The following is a 12,668-nucleotide window of genomic DNA, read 5'->3' as shown; positions in this document are numbered from 1 at the left end:
CTGCCCACTTTTTAAGATTAGGCAATGGTGGTACTTAACAGGGCTTCTGCTTTTTTGTATTTGTTTCTTTGGAAGGACAGGGTTGGAAGTTCCTCTTTTAAGATAAACACTGTGGCACTACAAACTCTTCTTTGAACAACTATGTTGTGGGTATGTAGGAAGATATTTCACTCATGTCCCTGTTTCCTTCCCTTCTTAACACCACTGTTTTTACTGAACGTGTAGTGGAATATAATCCCTAGCATTTCTGCTATCAGAAATTTTGGACTTGTAATGTTAACTTATTTTAAAAAATGATAAAGCAATTAAGTTGTTCAACATTAATTTAACAGATTTTAATTTCTCTCTTGGTAGTGTTAAGCATTTTAACTAGAATTAATATGTGATTAAAAATAAGAATGAACTTGTAGCATATTCTAACAGTGTATTAAATTCTTCTGTTATGGCTACTATCATAACATCAAAATATTGCGTAGCTTAACCCTTGCCCCCACACTGCAGTCTGTCCTACTGCTTATATTTATGAAATCCTTAATATATGAGAAGGTACCTTGTAAAGACACTCTCCTAAATCTCTTAGGACCTGTATCAAAAAGTCATGCATAGGATGGCAGTAATATGAACAGCATTTTTTTTTTTGAGGTAGATTTTTCTTAACAGATGAAAACCCACAAGGTCTATTTGATTTTTAAAAAATGTACTTTAATTTTAAAGGTACTGAAAATATCGATGCATCCTTCTAATTAGCCTTTTCAATAAGGCACAAACAAGTTTATTTGCTAGAAGTTTAAAGTAGCTGCAGTTACAAAATACTTCATGCTTTGTGATTAATCTGAGAGTGTTCTTATTTGGCACACTTTAATAATTCAAAAAGATATTTTGCATGGAAAAACAGTCCTAGGCTTTCTCTATTGACATTTTATAAAGTGATTGCTCCTGTAACTAAAGACATTTTTCTCTTTATGCTTGTGTTATGTACATTGTTCTGCAGAGATGTTGTCTTCGTCTGAATCGTTTAGTTGTAGTGTCAGTTGCAGGTGCCATTGCACTCGTCGACAAACTAAATCTTTGTAGAGTGGGCAGACAATTTCTTGGGTATCTAGAAACTCTTAAACAGTCAAATAGAATTTCATTTTACCCTTGAAGCAATTAAGCGTGACATCAAAAGATCAAAAATAAGGGTGCCCTCTCTTTCTTCTACCTCTTTCCCTTATAGTTGTCATCAAGATCCCCCTCCCTCCTGTTACTTTTATGTTAATAGTTTACAAAAGCCAAAACATTTTTAAATAATGAGAATGCTATGGTATTTCTGTCTATGTAACTACATTTAATTTTTGTTTTTAAAGTATTGTTGTAATTTTCTAAACTGAGTAGGTGATGTCTGTAGGAACAACTACATGCAAAAATAAGGCAGGCCTGATGAAAATTTTCTAATTCTGTCACTTGCGTGTGTTTGTATATGTATTTATTTACATATACATATATGAAAATCTCAGTGATTGAATGCCTTGACACTATCCACTCTTTTAACCAGAATGAAGGATGAGAGGGGGAAGAGAAACCTCTGTCCTGGAAGAAAACTGTCAAGGTGAAGTAGAGCTTATCGGACTTGATTACTTTGAAGGGAACACACATTCTTACACTCTGCCACACATTCCCTTTGCTCCAGACCAGAGACTCTCACGTGGCTGTTGAACAGGGACGTTTTTCTACACTATAAGTTATGCCAATTGCTTGGCCTGCTGCAGTTCAGGGTAATTGCAGTCTAAAAATTTGTGTTTCTCCACCTTCCCTTCCTGAAGTTGCGTTAAATGCCTCTTGTATAAAAGGAAGGAAGAGAAAACATTTTATTCTTTGAGAAAGAGTGTCTTTGTTTTTTGAGCTCCACCTGTTCCAGTTTTGTAAAAGGCAGGATGGCCTAGCACTTTTTCCCCTCTATGGAAAGGAACAGGCAGCTGTCCTAGGACAGGCTAGTACTGTAGCTGCTGCTAAAGAAAGCAGAGAGAAATGGCAGGAAGAAGCTTGGAAAAAAAGAGCTGCTTTTGAGACACATGGTAACTTTGTCTTCATTCAAGTACAAAACTGGGAATATGACTGCAAGCATGACTGTCATGCTCGGAAAGTGTGAGTATCTCTGGGTTGGAGGAGTGATTAAGAAAACTTAGCTCTGTGATGCATTATTGATTCTTCCTTCCAAGAGGAGGAGAAGGGAACTTTGCTCTTTTGCCCATGAAAGTGAAATATAAATTTATAAAGCTGATACTTCTGATAACAGTCTTTTTGTCTTACACTGGTTGGGAATATCTAATGATATGGCTTTCTAAAGTTTTAAGTTAACTTACATGCTTACTTAATTTGGGGAAGGCAGAATACCTCACCATTTCTTAATTTTCGTAATTTCCATATGTGTCCTAGTTTAAATTGTTTAATGTATTTTACCAATGTATTTTGATAAGCACTCAGAATTTGTACAGTCTTTATCATCTTTAAAGAATAAAATATTACATGTTTAAGAAAAATGAAAGTTTGGTGAGACAGTATAAGATGTAAATGTTCAGGGAGAGGGGAGGTTGGTGTTACAGGAGTATAAACCTTTTTAGCATTTTCTATGGCCTGCAGTATGATATGGTGGCCTTTTGCCAGCTGGCTTGATTTGAAAATTATTCTGGTTTATGAGTGATTTGCCTGATTTTCTCTACTCCTGTGCTAATTTTTATTAAATAGATAGAACTTCAAAACTGGAGATACACGAGACTAATTTCCTTGCTGTCAAGTGTCAGAATTCTGTTTGCTGTTTTCAATAGCTGCTTGTTGCTCATCTCCATTTTTTTTTGCTCCAGAAATAGTTACTTCTGTAAATTCTCTATTTTGACTTTAGTACTGAATGTGTTCAGAAGGAGAATGATAGTAATCTGCCTTCAAACCTCTTTAAAGCAATGAGAATTGGCAACTATTGTGAGGTCCTCAAAACAATTAAAAAGAAAACTTGAAAATATGCTGATAAAGTCTTCTTATAAAAGTATATACAGAGAATTGATGAGTAATACATTCAAAGTGTGTAATAAAACTCAAACTTCAAAGAGGATGGCACTTCTTTTTTTATTTTTATTAATGTGAATCTATAACACTACTTCAGAACTATTTTGAGACCTGTGGCCCTTGCACTTTGCTAATTAACAGGTACCAATACTGAATTAGTAGTGGCGAGGGGAAGATTTCATACTTTGCTTTCCCTATCAGTGCAAGGTATAACACTAAAAAGATAGAGGATTTTGAGAATAGTATTAGTGACTCTGAGTTAAAGTTGACTGGTTTTGCTGTTTTTTATATTTTAAAGATTTTGAAAAGATTAGCTAGTATGGCTAGTTAGTTATATAGCTACCTGTTGTTCTAAAACTATTAGGCTTTTGGAAAGAGAAAAGTTAGTAGTTTTGTATGTTCAAGTATTATGACCTAAGCCATTAAGATAATTCCATAGAAGAATCCGTCACAGAAGTATCTCTGGTCTAAAGATGTGAAAACCTTAAAGCTTATCTTATCAAGCTTAATAAAGTTTGTATTTGTATCTTTGTATAGTTTGTATAGTTCTTATTGCAGTCTGTAGTTTTAATTTAAGATCGTGAGAATGTCACGTTTCTATTTGGTTGTGGTTGACGAAAACAAAATATATACTTATGTAAGCAAACTGTTTTTGCTGACACCATACAAGATTTCATTGCTGGAGAAACCAAGTTTCAAATAGTTGAAGTATAGACAAGTGCATAGTATTCTGCACTTTGACCCAAACAAATAAACTTTTACCTGACTGGAATGCCAGACTGCAGCCACCTGGTCTCAAAAGGCCTGTTCACATGGCTCAGATAGTGGGATACGCACCAGAACCTGGGAAAGTAAAACACAGATTGCCAAAATAAGAGTTCTTTAAGATACAAACTCTCTCAATGACTTACTTATTTCAATTAAAAGGAATATATGTGCTGATTTGTAGATGCTGAATCATTTATATTCTTTAAAATAAACTTCAGGGGAAAAAATAACTTTCCCCTCCTTCCCTTTAAGATTTTTTTCATGAAAAAATGGTATTTAAACTGACTAAATAGTAGATGTTCTACAAGCAAAACTTATAACAACCTCACCACGTCCTCGGCTACTTCAGCTGTATCTTGTAAATTGATAGAACTTTCCACTGATTTATGTGTGAAGTTTAAGAGAACAGGATGTCTACTGGGTATTCTTTCTCAATCTGTTAAACTTCCAGCTGCAGGCTTCCAGTGCTCCTAGTCTTTTGGCAGCACAGTGTTGATATTTCAGCAAAAACTATCTCACTTGTAGTCTTTCCACTTCTTGTCTTTGGTCTTTTATTGGGGTTGTTTGTAGAAAGAGACAGCATAAGTAAGAAATAAATGGATAGGTTTAAAAAAATACCTAAGATTTAGATAACAGTAACTGGTATGCAGCCAGTAGCTATGATTTGAAGCAGTGGAGTATATTGATAAGAAGTGTGATTAAATTAGATGGAAACTATTGCATCTGAAAGCTTTGCTCTGCACTGACTTGAATCTTTGTATGAAAATGTTTGACTGTTCTCAGACTGGCTCTTGAATGCCAAACTTCATTTTGCTTGTGTGCCAAAATAAAGTTTAAATGAAGGTCTTGAAAGTCGTGCTTTAGACAACAGTCTAAATTGTGAGATAAATAATAAGCTTGTTTAGTCAGCCTAGGAGGTGAATCTGATCTTCTTGTGTCAATGTATTTTCTTGACTTCATTCTAGTTTTTGATGACGGTGATGAAAGGACCTTGAGACGAACTTCTTTATGCTTGAAGGGAGAAAGGCACTTTGCAGAAAGTGAGGTAAAGCGATGATGGACATGCATTCAAAGCTGAGAGTTTCTTTGATGATAGGAAGAAATTGCAAAATAATTTTGTTTCTTTTTTTTTCCATGTAGACACTTGACCAGCTGCCACTAACCAATCCAGAGCACTTTGGAACGCCAGTTATTGGGAAGAAATCTAACAGAGGAAGAAGATCATCTCTTCCTGTGTGAGTTTTAATAGTGCTGTGTTGCTTTCCTTTACTGTCCCTTGCTAAAGCTTAAGCAGTGTCCTTGAAGTCTGTCGTGTGAGCTGTGTAGACAAGTTATGAACTTAAGTAATGCAATTCATGCAGAAGTGTTTATATATTAACTGTATTGTAAAATTGATTTGTTTTTTATTGCAGTAGCCTTAAGAATGTTTATGCTTCTCTAATGTAATAGAAGCTGAATGTGTCAGGAAATGTAGGAATTTTAACCTTTCTACTACACAGAGTAGAAAAAAAAGATGTTTTTAAATTTCTGTGGCAGAGACTATATCCTTTTGTTTCATGTCTGTGCACAGTCAAATCCTGATTCATGCCTCCAATTTCAACATGATGCTGTTGTAAAATAATAGTACTTATAGTTGGAAAGGATTTCTTCAAAATTCTTCTCGCTGAGTAAGTGCAGTTAGTATTTAGGTGTATTTCAAGTAAATTTAGCTCTTGAAATTCTAATTTTGTTTTTGAAGTTTTGCAGAATGGTGGGAAAGGTCTGCTTATAAGCTGTATATGCTTTCAAATATTTTTTTCAGTAAAAAAATGTAAATTACTGTTTGTTTTAATAATTTAGAACGGAAGATGAAAAAGAGGACGAAAGTAGTGAAGAAGAGGATGAAGATAAAAGGCGTCTCAGTGATGAATTACTTGGCAAAGTTGTGAGTGTGACTTGCAGTTTGGAGAAGGCAGACTGGTATCCAGCTTTGGTAAGTTACTTAAGACATTGACAATTCTGATGTCATACTACTGCTATCTTTTTAGGCGAAAATGTCATCAGACTTGTTTAAGCATTGCTTTTTACAGCTGTTTTCCTGGACAGGATGGTTTGCAAACTTTACAACATTTATAGAAAAGTTAAGAATGTAGTTGGACTAACCACTGCTGTACAAATTCTCTAAAAATACAAGTATTCCATATTGCATTTTTACAAACATTTTTACTTATTTAGTAGGAGACTAAAGATTCTAAGGGACATTAGCATTTACGTATAACTTGTACGTAGTTTTATGACTTATATCTTTCACAACTGCACTTGAAATGATTGGTATATAACAATGTTTTTCTTTTTAAGAAATTGGATATGTTAGAACTTGCACTTCTAGGCAATTTACAAAGAACTAGATTTATAAATTTTAATTGCAGTGAAACGTTTTGTAATTTTTTTATATTTAATGATTTCCTTTTTCCTTAGACTTTCAATTTTAAGAAGTACGAGCTCGTTTTATGCATTTTTTTTACATGAGCGGTCAGTTACTCGAGCAGTACAGATTGGTTATTATTTTTATTTGACTATAAATAGAAGATGTGTCTGTTTGTAGACATAGCTAAATATAAATATATATTAAATAAGTACAAGTGCCTAGCTTGTACTGTAAAGGTAGGTGTCTTGCAGATTTTTACACACAGTTTACAGATACATATCTGAATTGTTTTCTTAAGTAAAATTTTTGCAATATCATTGGACAAGTTGAATACACATCTTCTGTCATCATCCATGAAAGACAACTGTTCGTTAAAGAACAGAGTTCGTTAGAGAGCTGAACTGATAGATTTTGTTCAGATTCTTGTAGATATTGTTTACTTAACTGAATACGTCATAGTCCTTTATTTTGAGTCATCAGGGTAAGCTGGAACAATCAGCTATAACAATCTTCTAACTTAGCTTAACATTCTACTTTCTTCTATGAAAAAGCTTAAATACACTGGCTAGTTATCTTCCCCTTCCCTGAAAAAGACACATTGGTGCAATATAGGATGAACAGTTGATGCTGACTTATGCATTTTATGTTAGTTTAAAATGTGAGATGTGGTGTCCTTCTGTGTGTCCTGATTGTTACATATCTCTTTGCCAAGGATAGGTTTTAAATTAATATGGTTCTAAATAGGAGATTAACTTAATACAGACCCTGTGGCTACTGCTCTGTCCTCTTCTGAGAAACAAGAATGTCATTTTGTGATTTTTGGGGTAAAATCCTGCCTCAGCTGAATTAGGTGGCACAGCTTCCACTAATTCTGGTAGGTCCAGGAGTTCATCATCACACCTTGTGCTATCGATATATGGTCTAGAGCAAAAATGTAACCTTGTTCTGTGTTTTATGGTAATTCAAATATTGCAAATACGTTTTTTTTTTCCACTTCTTTGGACCTTTAGAGGAAATACTGCTGTGGCAGGATGCACTGGATTCCATACTGGTTTATGTTATCCACAACTCAAAAAAAAAAAAAAAAAAAAAAAAAAACCCAAACAAAAAAACCCAACTATTTACCTGTCAGTTTGGATGCCTAAGATCGGAAGTTAATATAAAATGAGTGGGTCTGTGACTTTTCTTTTTAAACGGTTGCTTTGTATGGATTTCATAGGAGCAGGAGGAAAAAAACAGGGTGATCAAACAGAATTCCATGATTTCACTCCTATAGGGTAGTTTTTAAGTTTGCAAATTAAATAGTAAACATTTTGGGCTTTCACATGACAAGAAGATTGCATAGTATAAGACTAACTGCTTCTTAAAATTTGTCATTGTTGGCCTTTGCAATATAAATTGGACTATCTGCTTCTTCTCTCAGGACTGGACATTATAATAAAAGAAACAGAGAAACGGTAATTTTTCTGATACCCATCTTTCTTTCTTTGCTATCAAGATCAGCCTTTTTTCTTTTTCTTTTTTTTTTTTTTTTTCTAAAAAGTGTTTTGTTTGAAACTTCAGGTTGTATCTCCCAGCTGTAATGATGATGTCACAGTGAAGAAGGACCAGTGTTTAGTTCGATCCTTTGCAGATTCAAAATTGTAAGTAATAGCTTTATACAGGAAAAATAAGAAAAACTAATGAGATATTCCTTCTGAAGACATTAACATTTATTTCTATAAGTAAGGGTACAATTTTGCAGAGTGTTGTTGCTATGCATTTACTGTTCCACATTTGTGCTAAGTGGAAAAAACAAATAAATGGCTTACAGCTTTAGAGGAGGGCCTGAAATCTTACACGATTTGAGAAACGTCTGAGGCTAACATTTGCTTTCACTGGAAGAAAAATAAATTTAATCTTAAACATTTTCCTGTATTTTTTAACTGTTTTCATTCGTAGTCCACTTCCAACTAATTTCTTCTGTGATGGGTTCCCCCCACCCCCGCTGAAACACACACACGCAAACACTTACCTTGTCTTTGTAGTGATGGATTTCATTGGATTACCAAAGTTTTTTTTCGTGCCTTTTTGTTTTAAGGAGAAAAGATTAACAACTTTGAAATAAGCAAGTAATAGCGTAAGAAGATTCCTGTTCTCTAAAGCTTGGCTTTTTTCCTTCACAGTTCCCTCTATAATGTAGTGTTACACTAGTTGGCTACCTGATTGACTCATTCCCTCCAATGCTCAGATGTCCAGTGTTGTTTTAATAGCAGAATTGAAAAGTCTTTAACCAACTTTTTTGAAAAGAGAAATGAATTTAAAGTAACTGTTGAATTAAATTTTTTACAAAAGTCTGGACAAAGATTTCTGGGAAAATAAAGACAAATCGTATTGTTCCTAAACATAAAAATTAAAAAAAAAAAGAGGGAGTGGGAGAGAGAAAGATGTGTGTTACTTAATGAATAATGTATTCAAAAGAGTATGAAAAGTGTTTGGGGGGTTTTGTTTTGTTTTGTTTTTTTAAGCCATTTCCCATTATTTCTCTTCATCCTTGTAAAGTACTTCTGATGCATCTGTCTCAACATATTGTAACTAAAAACATTTTTGCTGAAGGTCAGCTGTCACCCCTTTTTCTCTCTTTCAAAGTGAACAGTCTGAGATTTTAATAGCCATGATTTTGGGTGGAATGCAAGTACTTGAGTACTGAAACATACTCTAGGTAGCTGAAAGCTTTATTCATTTTGGCCTTCTAATGTAGACATACGTCATCAGCATTCTGGGTTGGTCTGAATCTTTATATGCTGAAGGTAAATGTCACTGGAAAAACATGCAGACTTGCTCTGTTTTACCCTTTTTTTTTCCTTCATAGTAGTATGGCTTTAACTTCAGAAAATGGCAGCCTCCAATTCCTGAGGTTTTACTTAAGTTTTTTTGAAATAACAGAAAGAAAAAAAAATCTTATTATAACAACTCACTTGCAAGGCTTTCCTTGCAGGTTGGTTAGCATTTCTATTGCAGTAATTCAGTAACTGAATATTCAGTGTAAGTTTAGAACAGAGCAACTTAAATATGTTTTACTGTGAGAGCACTTCTGTAATTTAAACATAAAAATTGACCATGTATCAATGCAGATATGTGAACATGGCTTCGTTGCTGTTCTGTGCTAGCAGAAATGCAGTTTGAAAATAGAGGACTTGTTTCTCTTTAACAAGTTTGCTATTTAAGGTGTCAGCTATTAGTTAAGCAGAAAACATTTTTTAAGTTGTTAATTATGTGGAATATTTTCACTTTTTAAATTTGCATAACTCAAATGTTTAAAATACAGAAACTTTACAAACTTGTCTTAATTACAAGAGTACTTTCAGTATCTGAGTTTCAGAGGAAGATTGGAAGTTTATTTTGCTTTTGAGTTTTAAATTAAGACCTGCAATAACAAATGCCTTATTTCTTTATTACTTAGAAAGAACCTGGAAAATAAATGATGTATCTTGAATATGTAGAAATTACTATTTTTTAAGTGGAGTACTTGCCTTGCTATGATTAAAAAATAATAATAGAACTTTCTTTTTTTTTCAGTTACTCAGTATCAAGAAAAGACATTAAGGAACTAGATGTTTTAAACTTACCAAAGTCTGAGTCCTCTACTAAGAAAGGTAAATTAAGTTTTAGCTATTAAAAAAAAAACTTACATAATAATAATTTTATCTTTTGTAAATAAGTGACATCATGTTGATTTGAAGTAAAAGCACTAGGATTTTTGCAAGCAATTTAAAATGTGCTGAATTAGAGCAGCTTGGGATACAACCTCCTTGTCTTTTAAGTGACACCCAGTAGAAGTCTCATTCATTTGACTTTTATTTCTTCCTTTTGTTCTGCTCCAAATTCAGGCAAATTGAATAGGATATATTTAAGACAGAGTATATGAAATGCCATTATGCAATGATGTGCCCCTCCTCTAAAACCAAAGTTGCATGCTAGAATTAAAAATACTTGTCTTTATTTGAAAAATACCTGAAGAACAAGGAGAAAACTTTATTAGACAAGCCTATTTGTGTAGCCTGTGATTAATATTCGATATAAAAGACTAAAAACAGAGTTTGATTTCTGAATGGATGATGTGACTACAATATCCATGTTTTAGAGTGTTTGTGGAAGGCCAGATTCTCACCTGGATGTAAGTATTTTTTTAAAAACTTCCGATGCTGCTTCTCACAGTTAGGCCTTGAATCACAAAATTGGTTAAGGAGAAATCTCTAAAATGTTTGTATTTGAAAAAACAAAACAAACACTTTACAAGTAAGGATTAAACCTGATAAAGTATTAACGCAGCTTTGATTAAGATTCATATAATCACTAGTGATAAGAAGGTATATGGAAGTCATTATTAACTATTTCTTAGTACAGAACTTCAGGACAGTGATCAGATGTAAGGAATAAGATGAATCCAAGAAAGGAAAGGGAGTGTCTTTTTCTTTTTTCTGCCCCCACTCCATCTTCATTTTGTTTTCCCCTCCCCTGCAGCATTTAACTGGGTTGTGGGATTCATTGCCGTAGTTGAGTTTTGTGGAGCCAAATGTACAAATGGTTTCATAAGGAGATTAGACAAATTTGTGGAAGATACTCCATCAGCAGCTATTAAATAAGAGACTCTGGAGGCAATGCTTGGCTTGGGAAATACTTCAGCCATTGATTATTAGAAGCTGGAAAAGCATATTTGGAGAAGAATCACTCTATACCTGCCCGGTTATGGATAGTTTTCTCTGAACTGTTTGACCACATAGCTCACACATGGCTAAACAGTTCAGAGAAAGGTATGTGTAACGGACTGAATATCGCCATTTGCCTTAGTAACTGAGTAAAGGGAGTTCTGGTGCTTTTTATTCTCCAGCAACATTGCAAATGGCTTGTTGGAGGACAAACCTCTTCTGGGTACTTTTTTGATTCCTCTTTAATAAAGTCACTTAATGTATCTCAGGGGGGTTGTGTGTTGGGGTTTTGTGGGTTTGTCTTGCTTTGTTTTTCTTCCCCCTTGGAGCACCTATTCAAGGGAAAGAATTTGAGGTATTCCTGTTGTACAAATGTGACTTCTCCCCTGCCCCCTCAGTGCCTTGCTCATTGGTGTATTTTTCCTCTGTTCCAAACAATAATGTACCTTCTCTTTAGAAAGTTCTTAAATTGTTTTTTTTCAATCTAAACTTTCAACTTGCATATCTTTCAAAGAGAACAAAGGAACTCCTGTTACTTGATCTAGCTGTGATGGTTTATTTTTTAAAATAGCTTTGTATCACAGAATTTCTGTCTTATACATATAGAAACAGAGCAGCTTCACAGTTGCACAGAATATATATGGATAACTATAGGTGTTTGTCATTGATGTTGTGCATATAAATATGTGAAGACTGTAGTACGGTTCATAAAGACATCTACCTAGAAAATAACATGCAGGGTGCAGGGTATGGGATGGATGATCTCAACTCTAAGCTCCTTGAGTTACTGATAATTGATTTTTAAAATCTGACAAACTTGAAATGTAAAATGTATGGGCTGTGTTTAAAGGTAAAATATGTGGTTTACCACCTTAGGTTAATTTATTTCTGAATTTCATTTTTAGTTTAAAATGGCATTGTAATTTGCAACAACATAAAAAAGTAAATTAAAAATGCTTTGTAATTCTGAATATGTTGGATGAGATAAAAACAGAGCACTTTCTTCTGTAGGGTTGCAGGAAGCAAGCACGTTCTTCAACACAAAAGGTGTTCCTCGTAACTGGAAAATTGACATAAATGAAATTCTGGAATCATCTAGCAGTGATGAAGAAGATGGAGCTGCTGCAGAAACTGATGAAGAGGAAGAAAAAGCTGAGGAAAAAAATGAAGAAATAGTGGTAAGTCTGAACAATTTCAGTCACGTTTCAAAGATAACTGAATAATTTGTATGCCTGAATATTTTCCATTCGCTGAAGTTTCACTCTCGGCCTTAGCTTACTCTCTTTAACGAGTTTTCCGACCCTTGTTCTTGTCTTTGCTGCTAGCTTTCTGTAATGGGATTTGCGTGCAATGACAGGTAGCCTGCTATTATCCAATGCAGAAATTGGAGACGAGTCTCAGAAATTAAGAATTCAAGGCAGAAAGGAGTGACAGAAAGAATCTGGATCAAAGAGAAAGAAGTATGGAGAAAATCTGAACCAAAAATTTGATGTTCAGCTGAATAGTAATAATCCAGTGTTAAGGAGAAATAACTTTTTTCTGAAAAGAGTAGTTTGATAAAAAGACAAAATGAACTGCTAAAACCAAAATACTAGGCTGAGTAAAAGAAAGTGTGAGCTAATGCCTAGAGCCAGTTAAAAGCTATTTGCTGCCCCAGACTCTAAAAGCAGTACAGTGCTTATCTTTGAGTCACAGCATTAGTTTTTTCCTGACCACTGTCACTGGAGATTAGAAATGGTCCGAAATGGGCACTCTGCTTAATAACG

General features: G+C 34.2%; 1 protein-coding gene across 6 annotated transcripts in view; it reads left to right on the top strand.

The window, feature by feature from the left end:
- ARID4A (AT-rich interaction domain 4A) overlaps window positions 1-12,668 on the top strand; it is a 51,270-nt gene that overhangs the window by 13,578 nt on the left and 25,024 nt on the right. For all 6 annotated transcript variants that reach the window (XM_062577458.1, XM_062577453.1, XM_062577454.1 and 3 more), the window contains 6 exons: window positions 4,773-4,852; window positions 4,948-5,042; window positions 5,647-5,779; window positions 7,778-7,857; window positions 9,773-9,849; window positions 11,914-12,080. In XM_062577458.1, the coding sequence (XP_062433442.1) occupies window positions 4,773-4,852; window positions 4,948-5,042; window positions 5,647-5,779; window positions 7,778-7,857; window positions 9,773-9,849; window positions 11,914-12,080 (632 nt within the window). The remainder of the gene's footprint in view (window positions 1-4,772; window positions 4,853-4,947; window positions 5,043-5,646; window positions 5,780-7,777; window positions 7,858-9,772; window positions 9,850-11,913; window positions 12,081-12,668) is intronic.

This window comes from Rhea pennata, chromosome 5, assembly GCF_028389875.1.
Source record: "Rhea pennata isolate bPtePen1 chromosome 5, bPtePen1.pri, whole genome shotgun sequence".
Taxonomy (NCBI): domain Eukaryota; kingdom Metazoa; phylum Chordata; class Aves; order Rheiformes; family Rheidae; genus Rhea; species Rhea pennata.
This window is presented reverse-complemented; position numbering and strand designations above follow the sequence as displayed.